The sequence below is a fragment of the Geotrypetes seraphini genome, chromosome 5 (assembly GCF_902459505.1).
Source record: "Geotrypetes seraphini chromosome 5, aGeoSer1.1, whole genome shotgun sequence".
Lineage (NCBI taxonomy): Eukaryota > Metazoa > Chordata > Amphibia > Gymnophiona > Dermophiidae > Geotrypetes > Geotrypetes seraphini.
The window spans coordinates 109975145-109993864 of NC_047088.1; the positions used below are offsets into that span (position 1 = coordinate 109975145).

Sequence of the window (18720 nt, forward strand, 5' to 3'; positions counted from 1 at the left end):
TATTGTACTGAAATGTGTGTTAGCATAGGTGATTAATCTACAATTTTTATTTTTATCAATTTAATGAGATTCTTGTACAATTTTTTTTTAAGAAATAAGAGTCATCTTAAAAATACCATATCCCAACACAAGGTATGTTTCCTTCACATGAACTGGTGTCTCAAACCTAAAATCTTTGGGCCCGATATTCAAAGTGATTTAACCAGATATTAGAAGCTCTTGCATGGTTAAATCATGCTCAGTGTCCTGGCCATTGAAATTCAATGACATTTAACTGTAGTACTGATGAATATCGGTTCTCACCAGTTAGTGTAAGAGAGGTCTCTAGGAAGAGCCAATAGTTATGCAAGCATTGGCCATATTCACGGCCTCTTTTACAAAGGCTCGCTAGTGGCTACGCTGACTAACGGCCCCGAAGCCCATAGAGATTCAAAGGGCTTTGAGGCTGTTGCTGCATGGCTTTGTAAAAGAGGCCGTCAGTATCAGTGCTCGCATAGTAGTGGGCAGATAGCACTGCCTTTTGTACAGTTCTATCTTTGCTCGCTTTGTTATGCAGTGCCACACCTGCATAACTTCCAGGGTGGTGGCTGACCCTGGATATTCATTGCTGATGCCCAGCCATAGCCCGGCCTTGAACACCCAGGCTTAATTCCGCCCATGTATGTCAGTGGCTTAAGAACTGCTACCCACCAGGGGATGAATATCAACCCTTTGTTTTTCTAAACCAATATTAGGAGCAGAATAACATCCAAAGGAGTTAATACCATTACTATCTTATTCCACTGATTTTTGAATCCTTTGTTCTCACATCTACGCCTCTCATTTTACAAGACAGCTTTATAGTATATAGCTGGTACCCCTTCATCTTGTCCAAAAATTACAAATTATCACATTTAGAAACTCAAGCTGAGATGCACCATAGTGAGGACAAACGTTCTCTGCTAGATTTGATGTGTATGATAACTAATTCTTTGGAACACGATGAGAAGATGGCTGCAGGCTACACATCATAAAATGGTCTTGATAACAGAATGCTGAAAGACTTATAAAATGAGGTAAGAGACCCTAAGAACAAAGGGCCAAAAATCACTGTAATAGGATACTAAGATTAGGTTAATAACTCCTTATGCTTCTTACAGTTCTAGCTCATGAAAGGAAGACTAGGCTTGAAACATCACCTTTTCTATGATGTGGATATATTTCATCCGATGCAATACATTTGAACAAATCATGTCTTAGGCTTGGATGTGGTATTTTTAAAAGCAATTTTATTTCTATCTTGGGACTGGGGAACTGGTGCTTTTGGTGTGTGGAAAAATTCTGCAAAAATGTGTATCAATCCTCTATGAGTAGAACCTAAGTTAATTATCTTATGCCACTACAATTTAGTGATGCATCAGTCAGTGGTTCCCAAACCTGTCCTGGGGGATCCCCAGCCAGTCAGGTTTTCCAGATATCCCTAATGAATATGCATGAGAGAGATTTGCATACCTGTCACTTCCATTATATGCAAATCTCTCTCATGCATATTCATTAGGGATATCTTGAAAACCTGAGTGGCTGGGGGTCCCCCAGGACAGGTTTGGGAACCACTGTATCAGATAATTGATGGCTTTAGATGGTGATTTTGATGTTTGAACTGACATATTAGTTAAGAACTGATCATATTGATGAACCTTTTATAGTACCCTTTTTGCTCATCTCTAGCAAAGACATATATCCTCTGGGATAATAGTAGGGTTCCATTCCCAGCTGGTAGCACCCAGAACAGTAACTAGGTTCTATCCATGGCTGAACACATCCCCCAGAAAGTAACCAAATAGCTAATTTAAATTCTGGGTTAGTGCAGTTGCTTATTTGTATTGAACAGCAGTCCAGTTATATCAAAACGTGAACCACCCTTAACATCTCTCTAAAACAGTCACCGAGACATCATATTGCTTCACTGAAACTTTAACTAAGTCATAGAATATAATATTTTCAAAAGTTCCAACAAGTTACTGCCAGCAGATGGGGGACTGGAGCTCCTAGATTCACTCCCTACATATCCACCTGTGTACGTCACAGCTCCATCCTATCCTCCAGTTCCTGCTGTAGAATTACTTTCTGCTGGGATGCTCCTAAGTCATCTGTGCTCAGCTGTGAGAAAAAGGAGGATGAGATTCCCATCTTGCTTGAGCTCCCCGGAGAAGACTCTTGCTGTCTTCTCAGAGAGTGGATAGCCTTCTGGATCAAGCTCCCTGGGGGTTTCCATAATACTAGTTCCATACAAGGATGACTCCTGTGATGATATGGAGTAGGAAGGGGCCAAGGGGAAAAAAACAAAATGAGATGATAAATATCGGCAATACACTGGCAGATTTAGCATTGCAAATTCTTCTAATGCTACTTGTTCCAATCATATTAACTGATCTATTTTCCCATCCTCTTCTAAATACTCAGATAATGCAGCCTCCTCGGATGCCCAGAGGGATATTAAACTTCTAAGATAGGAGTGGGTTGAGAACCCCTCGGGACATACCCAGCCAGTCAAGTTTTCAGGATATCCACCCTGAAGATGCATTATAGTCAGAAGCTTTCAATAAATAACAAATGATAAGTTTGCAAATATTACCTCCACTGTATACAAATATTTCTCATGCATATTCACTGTTGGTAGCCCAAAATCAGGACTGATTTATTTTGATTTATCTCCATGATAGTATGGTCGTGTCTTTGTAAAGTGTACAGGATTATTTCAACTGTCAGAGATAAATCAAACCGGAGTTAAAATTTTCCATACTAATTGACACTACAGTTCAGGTCTCCTGAAGCAGATTCCGAAACGGGGCCATGTTGGGACCTCTAGAGGATTCAAAAGATAAGTGGAGTTTTTTCTACAACCGGTGATATCTGTTTGTACGCAAATCAATATAAATTATTTATAAAGCAATGTAAATTGTTATAAAGAAAAGAAAAGCTTAATCAAGAAGAAGAACATTTTAAACACATATATTGTCTCAAGAGAGTGATCCAACATTTAGAAGTTCGCAATGACTGGACGGTAAATCCATTCTGAGAGCAAGGGTTCTCCTACTCTCCTGGAGTTTCATATCTCTGAGCAGACCAAAATTTCTTTGTTGATCACTCACTGGGGGCATTTCACTCATTGAGGTCAGTTTCATGATTTCATATATACATTTTTCTGACTTCTAGTATTGAATTTTAGTTCCCTGTCTTTTCTGGAGGAATTGCATCCATCTTTGGCATTAACTTAACATTCAATATTTTCATTTTTCTTCTTTCTTCTCAAAATCTATTTTTCCATGTCTTCCCTTCCTATCTCTCTCTCCTTCCCTCCCTATTTCCATGGTCTGACATCTCTCTCCTTCCCTCCCAGTGGTCTGACAACATCTCTCTCCTTCCTTTCCCCCCCTTCCCAGTCTGGCATCTCTCTCCTCTCCTTCCTATAATATGGCATCTCTCTTTACTACTACTATTATTATTTCTATAGCGCTACCAGACACCCCTCCTTCCCTTCTATTCCCTGGTCTGATATCTCTCCCTTCCTTTAGTCATTTCTCCTCCCCTCCCCAGTGTAACATCTCTCTTTCCCTTCCCCTGCAGTCCATCTCCCTTCCCTTCCTCCTTTCTGGCCCCCCTCCCAGTCCAATATTTCTCCCTTCTTTCCACCAGTCCAACATTTTTTCTCTCTTCATCCTGCATGCTTCTCCTCTGGTCCTCCTTCCCTCCCAAAACCAAAATCTATCTCTCTCTCCATGAGTCCAACTTTTCACTCTCTGCCCTCTCCCTCTTCCCCAGAGTGTAACATTTCTCCTTCCCTCCTTTCTGTCCTCCCCATCCATCTCGCCCTCTCCATGAGTCCAACACTTTCTCCCTCCTGCATGCTTCCTCTGTGTCCTTGCCTCTTCCCTCGAGTGGCATCTCTCCTTCTCAACCCCCAACCCAACATGCTCTCTCTCCATGCACCATCTCATCCTCCCCTCAAGTGTGTAGCACCTTTCCTTTCCCTCCCTTTCTGCAAAGTCCAGCAGCACCTCTTCTCCATTCCTTTTACCTCCCCCTGTCCAACAATACCCCTTCCCTCCTCCCCCTGTCCAGCAGTACCCCTTCTCCCTTCCCTTCTTCCCTGTTCAGCATACCTCTCCTCGATCTAGGCTAGCAGCAGCTCACTATGTGGTTTTAACTTCAGCACACAGCTGCTGCTAGCAGTAGTTTAGCCGCAGTTTCATCAGGCAGCCTTGGGCCCTTTGCTAGGTCGGCCTGATTCGGGCCTAGCAAAGACCCCAAGGCTGCCTGATAAAACTGCAGATAAACTACTGCTAGCGGCAGCTGTGTTCCGAAGTTAAAACCACACAGAGCTGCCGCTGCTGGTATGGGGGTGCAGAGAGAAGTCGAAGGCAGGAGTCCCAGAAGACATGCATCAGAAGGCAGAGTCCTGGAAGGCAGGAGGCAGGAAGACACGCATCAAAGGTAGGAATCATGCATCAAATGCAGGAGACAGGAGTCCCAGAAGACATGCGTCCAAAAGTCAGTCCTGGTAGAAGTCAGCTGATACAGGCGCCGGAGCCACATCACACTTAAAATCTCAAAAGGCACAGTAGTGTGCCACGGCACACAGTTTGTGATACACTGATTTAGACACTATTCACCCAATATTCAAAGGGCTAAGAAAGGCTCCTGGCTATTTAAATCTCTTGTCTGGGTCTGGTATTCAGCAGCACATAACCATACAGTGCCACACTGAATAACATCACAGACCACCCCTGCACTGTCCAGTTAATCCTGGGAAGGTCCATGGGTGTAGCCTGGATCTATCTGGTTAGAAGCCATATTCAGACTGCTAACCAGTTAAGTGAGTGCTAAAGTTAGGACAGAAAAAGGGCTGTCCTAACTTTAGTTGTGGAAGTAACCTGGCACCAGTCTGAATGCTGATCAGTGCCTGGTTAACCTTCAGGTTGCGGCAGAGAAATGCTAGCTGCTCCCCCAACCCCCTCTCCACCCCCAGGAACCTATAGCACCTTCCTTCCATCCTTCCCCATCTGAAGAAAGAAGATGGCAGGCCCAAGCTCCCTTGCTACAAGATACTTAGGTTTATTCAATACAAGAAGTCTATAATACTCAAAAGCAGGTTTAAGCTGGACCGAATATCTGCCAGAGAATTTTTTTAAACATTTCTTTTTATAGCTCTGCTATGTTCAATGAGTTGGAATATAATTTATTTTATGAATGGAGAGAAGAAGACATAGATAATATTTTATTAAGAACTGAACAGAGATTTATTTTCAATTCAACACTGTAATCCCAAGAGGGTTAAATCAATAACTGGACCTTTGTGTGTTTCTATCATCAATTATCCCCCTTATTCCAGCCAATTAATGATTTTTTACATTGTTGGGGTTTTTTTAAAGCTAGCTTTCCATTTTTAGCTTAAAGTGTTTTTATTTGTTATCTTGATTTACTGTTTTTTTTAATTTAATTTTTATTCCAGAGTATCTCTTATGTGGTTTTGACTTTATTTATTTCATAAGTTTATTCTATGTGCCTTTTTTGTCACTTTTAGAACTTTTTTTTTTTTAATTTCTTTATTCATTATAAATTTTCAAACAAGTGTACAATAAATCACTTCATAATATACATTTCCACTTGAAATTATTACAAATTTCACACCACAAGAATTATCTCCCTCAACCCAATACATATATCTTTATAAATATCCAACACTTTTAATTGATTATTCATTTACCATATATTTGAAATATGTTCTATTTGGGGGTCCTTTTACAAAGCCACGCTAGCGGTTTTATCGTACGCATCGGATTAGTATGCGCTAGCTAGAAATCTACCGCCTGCTCAAAAGGAGGCAGTAGTGGCTAGCGCATGCGGCAATCTAACGTGCGCTATTCCGTGTGTTAAGGCCCTAGTGTGGCTTTGTAAAAGGAGCCCTTAGTCTACTATTCTTTATATATATGTGTGGTCATGTAGCACATTCTAAAACATTTTTTTTATTCTCTAGGCAATTAAGGGTCCCAATTATATATTTTAAATGCATAATCATAAGAACATGATTACTCTCAGTACACTGCACTGAATACATATGCAGGCTACAATATTCCTAAGTTGGATTTCTTTTCATATTTTTTAGATAGAAAACTCAGAGCAACCCAGCACCTTGAATGTTGAGCGGGGTAATTAATGACACTCAAGTCACAGCGTCAGTATGAAGATATCGTTGTTCGATAAAGTTTTGCAGCTTGCCACAGCTTTTATTATAATTTCTAGTCATGCAGTAATTTTTCAGGCTTTATCTTTCTCCGTTTTTCTTCAATTTTCACTTGTTATGTAGACATTTGAGGCCAGATTCTGTAAAGGATGTCTAAAAGTTAAGCACCATTTAGACGTCCAGGAGGATAATGCTGAGTGTGATTCTATAATGTATAGGCGCATTATAGAGAATCGCGCTCAGCACTACTCAATGAATCTAAGCACGTCTATATTGTTAGAAATCCTTTGCAAAATTGACTTTTAGGTATTGCATAGACATCCTAATAACCTAATGCCTAATGTTATCGTGTGTTAGCGTTATGACATCATTACAATGGTGATTTTTATGCTGTTTTTTCTTTTTCTTTATTAATTTTTCATTCTTACAGCAGTTGAATCGCAATTAATATAATTAATTATTACATAACATTCGTGACTACAATCAATGCATTATGTCATAGATGATAAATCCCTCCCCATTTTCTCAATTCTTATTTCCAAAAATTATACATATCCCACCCCATTCCTAAATAATTACTACCAATGTGCTAAGAAATCTGATCATTAGAATAGTTAGTCAATGGTTGCCAAATTTTCTTAAAATTGTGAAGATTCCCTTGTTGTAATGCTATTACTTTTTCCATTTTGTATATATGACAGACAGAGTTCCACCAGAATGTATAATTTAATTTGGTATAGTCCTTCCAATTTTGAGTAATTTGTTGCATGGCGACTCCTATCAATATTAATAGCAGCTTGTTATTATTTGCTGAGATCGGACTCTGAGTTCTCATTGCAGTGCCAAATAGTATGGTATCATATGAGAGTCCTACATGATTTTCTAGTAATTTGTTAATTTGGGGCCAAATTAAATTCCAAAAGGCATTTACACAGGGACAGAAAAAAATTAAATGATCCAACGTCCCTTCTTCAATTTTACAATGCCAGCATCTATTGGATCTAGTACTATCTATCTTTTGCAGGCGCGTAGGGGTCCATAACACTCTATGTAACAAAAACATCCATGTTTGATTCATAGATGCTGACCTTGTAGATCTTAATCTCCAGGACCAAAATCGTGGCCATTGAGAAGCAGAAATTGTCTGTCCAATCTCAATACTCCAAATATCCCTAAGTCCAGTTTTCTTTTTTTTATTTAAGAATCCATATATCAGTTTATATCATTTTGCGGCTTGGTGACCCAAAAAATCTGCCTGGAAACATAAAACCTGCAGACTATATTGATTATTAAGATCTTTCCATTCAGGGAACCCTGCTTGAATGGCCTGCTTCAATTGCATCCATTTAAAGTATTGTGTTTTATTTAAGCCAAATTTATTTTGCAATTGTGAAAAACTAAGCAGTGATCCTTCTGAAATGACATCATTCAATGTCCGTATACCTGCAATTATCCATTGTTTCCAGACGATCTTAAATCCGCCAATTTTGATCCTGGAGTTTACCCAAATAGATTGATTTAGTGATTTAGCAATTGGTTTTGGTGATAGATTACTAATATATCTTAATATTTTCCAAGTATCTAATAAAATTTTATTATCTTTATATCTTCTAGGCATTGTTATACTAAGTAAATGTTCTAAGTGTAATGGGAACAGGAGCCACCATTCTAAATATAACCAATCTGGTACATTCTCCATGAGATCTGGGAGGATCCAATACATACCCTGTCTTAGAATATAGGCTTGATGATACCTATAAAAATTTTTCATTAAAATTGTATGCAGTAAAATGCTGGCACCACTATTATATTTTATTTATTTATCTTTTAATTATTTATATACCACTTATATCCTATGGTATATCCTATGGTATTTATACCATTTTTATCCTGTGGTATTTGTATTTGGTTCCTTTATCATATTCCTTTATCATATTCCTTTATCATATTCTCTTCTGTTCCGGTTGCTCAGGGTCACAAGGAGCAGTGGGGGATTTGAACTAACAATCTCAGAGTAATAAGGCCACACACTCGACCATTAAACCACATGTCAATTCCAAAGCCAAGCTTATATCCTCTTGATTCACAAGCAGTCATTTCTCTAGGATAAATAGCAAACATGTACCTTCAACATTTGTCCAGTTCCACTGTTGTTTTCTAATAAAAAAAACTATTTTGGCTTCTGTGTTCCTCAATCAAAGCACATGAAAAATCTGTGTGTGTATATATATACACACACACACACATATATATAGAACTTCACGGTATTGCAGTATATAAACTGTTATTATTATTATATATGTGTGGTGTGTGTGTATGTATATATATATATATGTGTGTGTATATATATATATATACTAGTTGTTAAGCCCGTTACATTAACGGGTTGCTAGAATATATGTCTGTCTGTCTTTTTTTTTCTGTCTCTTTCCTCCCTCCATTTCCCTGTGGAGCACTGTCTCTGCTTTCTTCCTCAGTCTGCACTCTCAAGCTGTAACATTACTGCTTAGCTTTTTCTCCTTGTAAGCATCTCTGCTCTCTTTCTCATCCCCAGTCTCTTTGCTCTTTTTCTCTTCTTGCAGGGGTCTCTGCTCTCCTTTTTGTATATGTTCCTGATTCCTTCAAACTTCTGTTTTCTCTGTATGCTCCTGATCCTGTGTTTCCCTGTAAGTGTCTCTTTTTTATTTTATTTTATTCCTTCTTCAGTCTCTATTCTTTATCTGAACATTCCCTTCCTCAGTCTCTCCAACTGCAGCTCTCTTGCCCTCTAAGCCCCTGCTGTGCATGTCACTCCTGATCCCCTCTAGTGTTTAAGCCTGTTAAAGCCTCCTTCCTTCACATGTCCCCTATTTTCAGCCCCAGCTCCAAACTCATTTTTTAGCCCCCCCCAGCCCTCTTCTCCCATCTTTTTCCTTTCAGCTTCCAGCCCCCTTTTCTCCCATGTCCCTGGAGCCTATTAATCCACCGAGAAGCCCCACCCTTCCCTGGCCCAAATGGAAGCGTCCCTTTCCCTCTCTGTGGCAGTGGTTGTTTTTATTTTTGGATTTGGCCGGGGTTTCTCCCACTCTTTCTCCCCTTCCCCTTTTGCCCCCTCTCACTGTTTTGCTCTCCTGTTCTCACCCATTTTCTGCCTCGCTTTCCCTTTCTCTTCCAGGACCGGTCTTGCTGTCTTGTTATGGCGGCTGGGTTTCCATGGCAACCCTGCTCGCGGGTCTGTGAGTGTCGGGCCCTAATGTTATTTCCTCCTATTTGAAGCTGTCCGGTTCTGGCGGCGCCGTGTCGGTTGGAACCGTGGAGGCGGGGCCTGGCTCGGTAGGTGGTGGAAGAAGGCTGGGGATCCGCTCGATGGATCGCAAAAAAAGGAGGAGGGGCTGGGCACTCGGAGAAGGGAGCCGTTTTAAAAGGCGCCCCCGCGGCTTCTCTCATGCGCTGCAGTTGCGTCGGAAGATGAGAGAGGAGCCGCGGCGGTGGCTTTGTGGGTCCGTAGTCAGAGAGAAGTAAGGCTGGGGACTCGCGCATGCGCACTCCTGCGGCCACAGACCTACAGCGCACGGAACACGCAAATAGGAGTGCGCATGCGCGAGTTAGCCTTTTATTATATAGGATATATACATACATACACACACACACACATATATATATACATATATACACATATATACACATACATACACACACATATATACATACACACACATATATATATAAATAAAAATACACACACACACACATACTTTTTGGTGTAATGAGGACTACTTTGAAAAACCAGGTCTATTTTAAGCATTAGCTAGGCGCGAGTTTGGTGGATGCGACTTAGGCATGCTGGAGGCTTCTGCATATAGGTGAATGGGGCTTCTATTTGGGGGGTATAGAGGATTCCAGTTTGATATTAAGGTCAAAAGATGTGAGTAGAGATTCTCTTCTTATTTTCATAGCCTTTTGGGAATGGGGTTTAGTATAGAGAGCTGCACGGGAACGGGGACGACGGGAATCCCGCGGGACCCACGGGTTCCCCCTTCGGGTCATGGGGATCCCGTGGGGACGCCCCCTAGGGTCACGGGGATCCCGTGGGGATGCCCCCTAGGGTCACGGGGATCCCGTGGGGACGCCCCCTAGGGTCGCGGGGTTCCGGCGGGGCTGAATGTATTCAGCCGCGAGGCTCGTCTCCCTACCTGCCCTGCCACACACAGCCGAACGGAAGTCTTCCTGATGTCAGCGCTGACGTCGGAGGGAGGGCTTAAGCAAAGCCCTCCCTCCCTCCGACGTCAGCGCTGACATCGTGAAGACTTCCGTTCGTGTGCTGCGGCAGGGCAGGCAGGGAAAAGGCAGTGGTACAAGGCGGGGGGCGCTCCGCCCCGGGTGCAGCACAGCCAGCCAGGTCCCCCGACCGACCGACAACAGGCCCGGTCCGTCAAACCTCCCTGCCCTGTAGCCGTGAATTTAAATTACTTTCTTACAGCAGCTTCAATACTCCAGCTGCTGTAAGAAAGTAATTTAGATTCGCAGGGCAGGGAGGTTTGTTGGACCGGGCCTGTTCTGCTGTCAGTCGGGCGGGTAAGTACCACAAAGGTAAGGGGCAGGGAGGGAGAAAGGGAGGAACGGTGGAGTGGAGAGGAAAAGGTGCTTAAGGTAAAACTGAGGGGGGAGAAGGACGCTGAAAGCACTGAGGAAGACAAAGGGGTGGAGAAGAACGCTGAAAGGACATGGGGAAGATGGGGGGGAGAAGGACACTGAAAGGACATGGGGAAGACAAAGGGGTGGAGAAGGATGCTGAAAGGACATGGGGAAGACGGGGGGAGAAGGACGCTGAAAGGACATGGGGAAGACGGGGGAGAGAAGGACGCTGAAAGGACATGGGGAAGACGGGGGAGAGAAGGACGCTGAAAGAACATGGGGAAGACGGGGGAGAGAAGGACGCTGAAAGGACATGGGGAAGATGGGGGGGAGAAGGACGCTGAAAGGACATGGGGAAGACGGGGGAGAGAAGGACGCTGAAAGGACATGGGGAAGACAGAGGGGGAGAAGGACGCTGAAAGGACATGGGAAGACAGAGGGGGGAGAAGGACACTGAAAGGAAATGGGGAAGAGAGAGTGGGGAGAAGACGCTGGCAGGGAAGAAGACAGATGCCAGACTATGGGGGGAGCGGAGGGAAGAAGATGGGTGCCAGACCTATTTGGAAGGGGGGAGGAAGGGAGGCACAGTAACAGAGCAAATGGAAGACGCAGAGAGAAAAGAGACAGTGGATGGAAGGAATTGAATGAGAACATGAGGAAAGCAGAAACCAGGCAACAAAGGTAGGAAAAAAAATTCTATTTCTTTTTTTTTTTTTTCTTTAGGATAAAGTAGTATATTAGTTGTATTGATAATAATTTATAAACATTAGAGGCTCTGGTAGAAACCCGTTTACAAAGTATGTATTCTTCCCAATTAATATTTCCAAATTAATAAAGTCTTTTTGCTTATTTGTAAATGGGTTTCTACCAGAGCCTTTAATTCAGTAGCATAATTAAATGAAATAACTATTTCTGTAATTTATAGGGACGGGTGGGAACAGAGGGGATTCCTCACGGTGACGGGTGGGGATAGAGGGGATTCCTCGTGAGGATGGGTGGAGACGGGGGGATTCCTCATGGGGACGGGTGGAGACGGAGGGATTCCTCGCGGGAACGGGTGGGAATGGGTGGCATTCCTCAAGGGGACGGATGGGGACGGGTGGGACTTTAGCAGGGACGGGTGGGAATGGGTGGGATTTCTATCCCCGCGCAACTCTCTAGATTAGTATGCTCTATATTTCATGTGCTTTGCTTGAGTAATACATTATTAAACATCTTATTCTATTATTATCATAAGAACTTAAGAATTGCCACTGCTGGGTCAATTCTTATGATAATAATAGAATAAGATGTTTAATAATGTATTACTCAAGCAAAGCACATGAAATATAGAGCATACTAAACTAAAGAGTTGCGCGGGGACAGAAATCCCACCCATTCCCACCCGTCTCCGTGAGGAATCCCCCGTCTCCACCCAGCAGTCCGCTCATGTGGTGACCCTCCAGTCAAAGACCAGTTCCCTGAGACTAGCCCTACCTGTGTGCGTTCCGATTCAGCAGAAACTTGTCTAACTGTCTTGAATCCAGAGGCTCATAGGGCAGAATTGCTAGCACCCGGAGAACCAGATTAAGATTCCATGTCGGAAAAGGCCATTGCATTGGAGGGCAGAGCCATAACGCGCCATTCAAAAGTCTGGCTACATCCGTATAGCAGCACAGGTGTTCCTATTGATCCTGGGTCCAAAACAGAAGAACCCAGCTATCTGAACTCTCAGGGAGTCAACTGCTAGGCCCTTTTCTAGGCTTTCTTGGAGAAAGACAAGTATCACCAAGATTGAAGCCGAGTTTGGGTCTTCACTCCTCTGAGTGCACCAAGTTTGGAAACATTTCCAGCCTTTTAGCATGCTGTTACAGTCAACCTTTTCCTACACCTCAGAATGGTGGTGACTAGTTCATTCGAGTAGCCTTTGTGCACTAGTGCTGCGCACTTAAGAATAATGCTGTAAGACCAAAGTGAGAGCTATTTTCAAGGTGTTTCAGGGACAACCCAGCTCAGCATCAAAGGAACAACCGGAACTCAAAGAGCCACAACCGGTACAGAGTGACCGGATCCTCAAGAGCAAAAGTGGCCAGCTCCAGGTCCCAGAGTTATGGAGAACTGTCACTGAGAAGATTAATACCCTGAAGGAGCTGCTAAAAACATACGAGGACGCCACCAGAAAAAGATAATGGACATTATAGTGAAGTATTCAGAAAGTGGGAAACCCATGGGCCTTGTGTTAGGAATGCACCCAGAGACTATACCAGAACAAAGCCACCAAGAGGTGTCGTCCAGGCAGGGCATGCAAAGAATGCCAGATGTGATTGTGACTCAGGGGTGGTCTGAGAGGTCCCCCGTGGTGGCTGGGGTTCTAGCAGAGCCATACCCTCTACCCTTGGGGAATGTGTCCCTAGGAATGGCAGGAGCTCACCCCATTAGGGGTGAGCTGAGGGGGAGGGTATGTGGCAGAAGAGGGATTTTCCCTCTCTGGGACTGCTGTTATGCCACTGGGTGGCAGAGGGCACCATGTATTTGAGAAGACCTACGGATCCCAAATTACCTTTCATTGCTTGGCTCAGTGCTGAGTTAAGAGAGCCGGTCTCAGGGAGAAGTATTTCTGCCCAGGCTTGACTCAGGTAAGTCCCAGGAGAAAGGAGAGGTCTGAGGTAGACAAAAATTGGCTGAGGTAAGCCAAGTTTTATTATAATGTGTCAGGCAAATGAACCAGAATAAAAAAGTCTGTTATATGGAATCCAGGCCAGCCTGCTACTCCAGGTGGTCTGTTACACACCCCTAAACTCTTAATCAGACTGAATAGGTATCTGCACCCCATCATACAAAAAAAACAAAACCAAACCAAAGGACCGAGTTGACTTGCCTCTGTATTTCTTGTATGTAATTCTTGTATGCCCTTTGTTACTCCAGCTGATCTCAAACATGATTTCCAAAAAAAACCAAACAAACAAAAAAAACCCCAAACATTCCAGAGGCAGAGAGCCACAAAATTTTTAGTTTTCGTCAAATTCAAATCCAATACATGATTGATCCAATTAATATATTTACATTTTATCTATTGATAAAATTTGTTTTATGAGTGCTATTTGTTTTTAATTTACTCGTTCTTAAATTTGTGTCTTATGTCCGATTAACAGTTTGCTGCCCCTGACAAAGCCTTCCTTAAATGAAATGTGGCCACATTGGGCTATTTTAATAAATGCATTTAAGTTCCACCTCCTGTAATCTGCACTCTTCTGTCACTAATACTGACCGTGGATCCTACTTGCCTTTTTAGTAATGATACCGGCACTTAATATCCAAAGCTAATTTATCCAGTGATGGGAGGCGTTTAATAAACAAAAACACTGATCGCTGCTGGCTAAATATCTGCCAGTATTATTTTACCCATTTTGTGACCTCTGAATTCACAGAGAATATAGCTCCACCCTAGTACCCACAAAACTAAATTTCAATATAATTCTCTTCCATCATAACCACAGATTACTTACAAAGAATACTGTACTTGTTCTGGCAATATGTTCTTCAGTCCAGACTCCCTCAGGCTCTCCTGCAGCACTGAAGATAAGATAAGGGTAGGGGCCTCACCCATGGAGAACTCCCCTTCCATCAACACATTTTCCTCTCGCCCATCTTCTGCTTCTGTTCTGCTTAGAACCAAAAGTGACCTGCAAGAGACATCACAGGGACAATTTGAAAACTAAAGCAAAGTCCGTGGGTATTTTTTTCCATGGACTTTGCATCAATTGATGCAAATTTCAAAGTAAAAGTATGCACATACTTTCATTCCGAAACAGAGACAGAAAGCAGTTGCAAGTTTTGCATTTTTAAATCTATAATCTGCACTTTTCCAGCATTCTGTTTGCTGATATTTAATCCTCTAGACCAGTGGTTCCCACTGTCCTGGAGGACCACCAGGCCAATCGGGTTTTCAGGATAGCCCTAATGAATATGCATGAAGCAGATTTGCATGCCTGCCACTTCCATTATATGCAAATCTCTCTCATGCATATTCATTAGGGCTAGCCTGAAAACCCAATTGGCCTGGTGGCCCTCCAGGACAGGGTTGGGAACCACTGCTCTAGACCACTGTTCTTCAATAGCCAGTCCGCAGGAAATTTCTGCTGGTCCAAGATTGCTGCTGCTGCTGCTGCTGCTAAACCCGACAGGAAATCTTCTTTCTGACGTCAATTCTGACGTCAGAGAGGACGTTCTGGGCCAGCCAATTGCTGCCTGGGAGAAGTCAGTTTTCAGACAGCTGAATTACATTGGCAAATCACTATGTATCCTCATAAATCACTCAGAAAATTGCTGTCCAATAAAGAAATCAAAATTGGGGAGCTTAAAAACATTCAACAGCAACATAGTACAGGGAGGGGAAGCGGGCCCCAGTATCAGGAAAACAAAGCATACTGAATCTCTTTATGGAGATTTGGTATACTTCTTTGTCATCATCCCCCTAGTAAAATAGTAGCTATGTGAGGTATCCCCATTATTTGGCCCTATTATCTTCCTTAGATGATAAAAAGAAAGGGGCAATTTATATATGGTACATATGCTTTTTGGAAGGGATGGATTTAATATACAGTATAGTTATTTGAGGTATAACTAGTTTTTTTTTTTTAAATCTTGTTTTATTCCAAGTTTGATTGTTATAATCTGCTTTGGAATTGTTTGAAATATTGCAGAATATCAAATGAAATAAATAATAAATGCCTCATCTGGAGGAATGTGTGACCAGCTCAGCATTTAAAGAGCTGGCTTATAGATGAACATATGGATGCATTGGTTAGAAAATGCTTCTTGGTATTATGGAAACTTAGATCCATTCGAAAATATTTTGATGCTGTATCATTCCGTTTATTGGTTCAATAATCTTCCATTCTAAGCATGCTTGATTAATGTAACATCATTTACTTGGGAACTTTTAAAAAAAACTTCAACGACTTCGAGTTATTCAAAACTCGGCTGTTAGATTGATCTTTGGTTTGAAAAAATGGGAACATATAAGTCCCTACTATCAAAAATTACACTGGTTGACCCTGGAAGCAAGAGTTCTGTTCAAATTCTCTTGTCTTTGTTTTAAATCAATATTTGGGTTGGCCCCTACATATTTGGTCTCTCGTTTTAAACTGAACTGTTCCAACAGGCTTACTCGTAGAATTCATATGTTCATTTATCCTACAATAAAGGCCTGTCGATATAAAAGATTCTTGGATAGAATTCTTGCTTTCCAGGCAGGTAAATTCAATGAATGGTTGGGTAATATCATCTTGCATTCCTCACCCTAGTTTAGTTTTAGAAAATTAGTAAAAACAAAATTATTTAATCAATTTGTAAGTTAAGGATTTACTGTTTTACTTTTACACTGTATGTATGTACTGATGATTTTATCTTGTGTTTTATTCCCTGATTGTCCAGCACTTCTTGTTGTAAACCGCCTCGAACTATTATAGCTTTGGCGGTATATAAGAATAAAATTATTATTATTATAACGTCAAGCACAAACCCCCTCATGTGCCCCCCCCCCATATCAAGCCCCACTCAAAGCACCTTCCAAAAGTGTTCAAGTTTAATTTATTTGATATACAAGTACCACATACTTTCAAAAAACAAATTTAAGTGGAAGTCTTCCCCTACTCTCCCAAAGGTCCTTCTAGGACCTATCTTTGAAAATCCCTGGTTCCTAGTGGACCAGGTAGAAGTAATCCGTAATGTTTCCATATTGGTAATTTTATATGGGAACATGACTTCCTTAAGGACAATATCAGAAATTATCACTAGGGGCTCCAGTGCATTTTGAATCCCAACACCAGGAAGAGCAGGAGCTACTAGGAGTGGTCTCTACTGGGTGGAGAGGCTGATATAGGGGTGGCAGATGCTGAGATCTGTTTTTTTTGTTTGTTTTCTTTTTAATGCATCTTTTCTCCTTGACATTTAAAGATTTTTTGGGATCTTCTCCTTGAATCAAATAGACTAACAATTCTACAGGAACTGAAACACACTTTGGAAACCCTATGAGTAGAAATTCCATGTGTAAAGAGGAAAAGGATAGTAATAGGAGTTTACTACCATCTGCCTAACTAGGATGAACAGACAGAAGCTAAAATGTTATCAGAAATTAGGGAGTCTAAAACTAGGTTACACAATAATAATGGGCGATTTCAACTACCAATGGCAAAAGGAGAGGGTATGATAAATCAATCACTATACTACCAACATACTCTATAGGTACTATCTAAGGGAACCCACCTGAATCAAGTGTATGGCAAAGAACGACACAAATCTGTTCCAAAAGTGACAACACCCGTAAGAAAGAAGCCACAGAAAAAGAAAAAGAAGTGGAGAAAAAAACCTGTTTGGCTTCTTTGGTTCAAAAAAACTCCATGTCCTCATATTTCTCAGTCTCATAAGATTGTGTCATCAGGGCTCCTATGGGCACATGAAATGAAAACTAACACTTGAAATTCAGGGGAAAAAATTTCCAAATCTTCCAAATACATGCACAGTTCAAAAAGTAACAAATAGAAGGCAAAGAGAATGCAAATACTTAGCTGCTGGTCATGCTCATACTGTAGCCCCCAATCGCCCGATATCCTCACATGGGAGATAAAGCACCATCTAGGGCAGACAAATCCACATTAAGGACCCAACAGGAATTTCCTTGTTTCGCCAAAGCTGCATCAGGGGTCTCTTCACCAGAATATGTCACCACACAAATTTCAGGCAATAGCTGCAAAAAAACAAAAAATGGTGCTGTATGAGCATGACCAGCAGTTAAGTATCTGCATTCTCATTGCCTTCTATTTTGTTACTTTTTGAACTGTGCCTGTATTTGGTGGATTTGGAATTTTTTTCCCTGAATTTCAAGTGCGCCCAGAGAAGCACTGATGACACAATCTTATGAGACTGAGAAATATGAGGACGTGGAGTTTTTTGAACCAATGAAGCCAAACTGAGGTTTTTTTCTCCACTTCTTTTTCTTTGGCTTCTTTCTTAAGGGTGTTGTCACTTTTGGAACAGGTTTGTGTCCTTCTCTGCCATATACTCGATTCAGGGGGATTCCCTTAGACCAGGGGTGTCCAATGTCGGTCCTCAAGGGCCGCAGTCCAGTCGGGTTTTCAGGATTTCCCCAATGAATATGCATGAGATCTCTTTGTATGCACTGCTTTCAATGCATATTCATTGGGGAAATCCTGAAAACCCGACTGGACTGCGGCCCTCGAGGACTGACATTGGACACCCCTGCCTTAGACAGTGCCTATAAACTAGAGTATGGTGGTTTAGTAGTGATTGATTTCAGCTACCCCAATATTGACTGGGTAAATGTTACATCAGGGTGTACTGGGGAGGTAAAATTCCTTGATGAAATCAAGGACTGCTTTATGGAGCAGCTGGTTCAGGAACCAACAAGAGGTGAAGCAATTCTAGACCTAGCTCTTAGGGGAGCAAATGAATTGGTGCATGGTGCTGGGGCTGCTTGATAACAGTGATCATAACATGATCAGATTTGATATAACCCCTGGAGGAAGTTCACACAGAAAATCCAACACAATAGCTTAAAACTCCGTTTTGCTCTCCTTCAGATCTCTTCCAGTATGTATTTACAGCTTTTTAGGATTTTGGATATTGAATGCAAGCTGTGGGGGGTTTGTGATAGTTATTTTTAAATAGCAGGGTTCCCCAGAGGTCTGTGCTGGAACCACTGCTTTTTAACATTTATCAATGACATAGGAATTACTAGTAGAAACATAGAAACATGATGAAGATAAAGACCAAATGGCCCATGCATTTTGCCCATCTGCAGCATCCACTATCTCCTCCTCTCTCTAAGAAATCCTACGTGCCTGTCCCACGCATTCTTGAATTCATAATACAGTCTGTCTCCA

At 41.9% G+C, this 18720-nt stretch overlaps 1 protein-coding gene across 7 annotated transcripts in view; it reads right to left on the bottom strand.

Moving 5' to 3' along the window:
- Positions 1-1541: 1541 nt before the first annotated feature.
- Positions 1542-18720, bottom strand: part of HCFC1R1 (host cell factor C1 regulator 1) — a 67565-nt gene continuing 50386 nt past the window's right edge. For all 7 annotated transcript variants that reach the window (XM_033945400.1, XM_033945398.1, XM_033945403.1 and 4 more), the window contains 2 exons: positions 14323-14499; positions 1542-2281 (listed from right to left, as the gene is read on the bottom strand). In XM_033945400.1, coding sequence (XP_033801291.1) covers positions 2062-2281; positions 14323-14499 — 397 coding nt within the window. In that variant the 3' untranslated portion in view covers positions 1542-2061. The remainder of the gene's footprint in view (positions 2282-14322; positions 14500-18720) is intronic.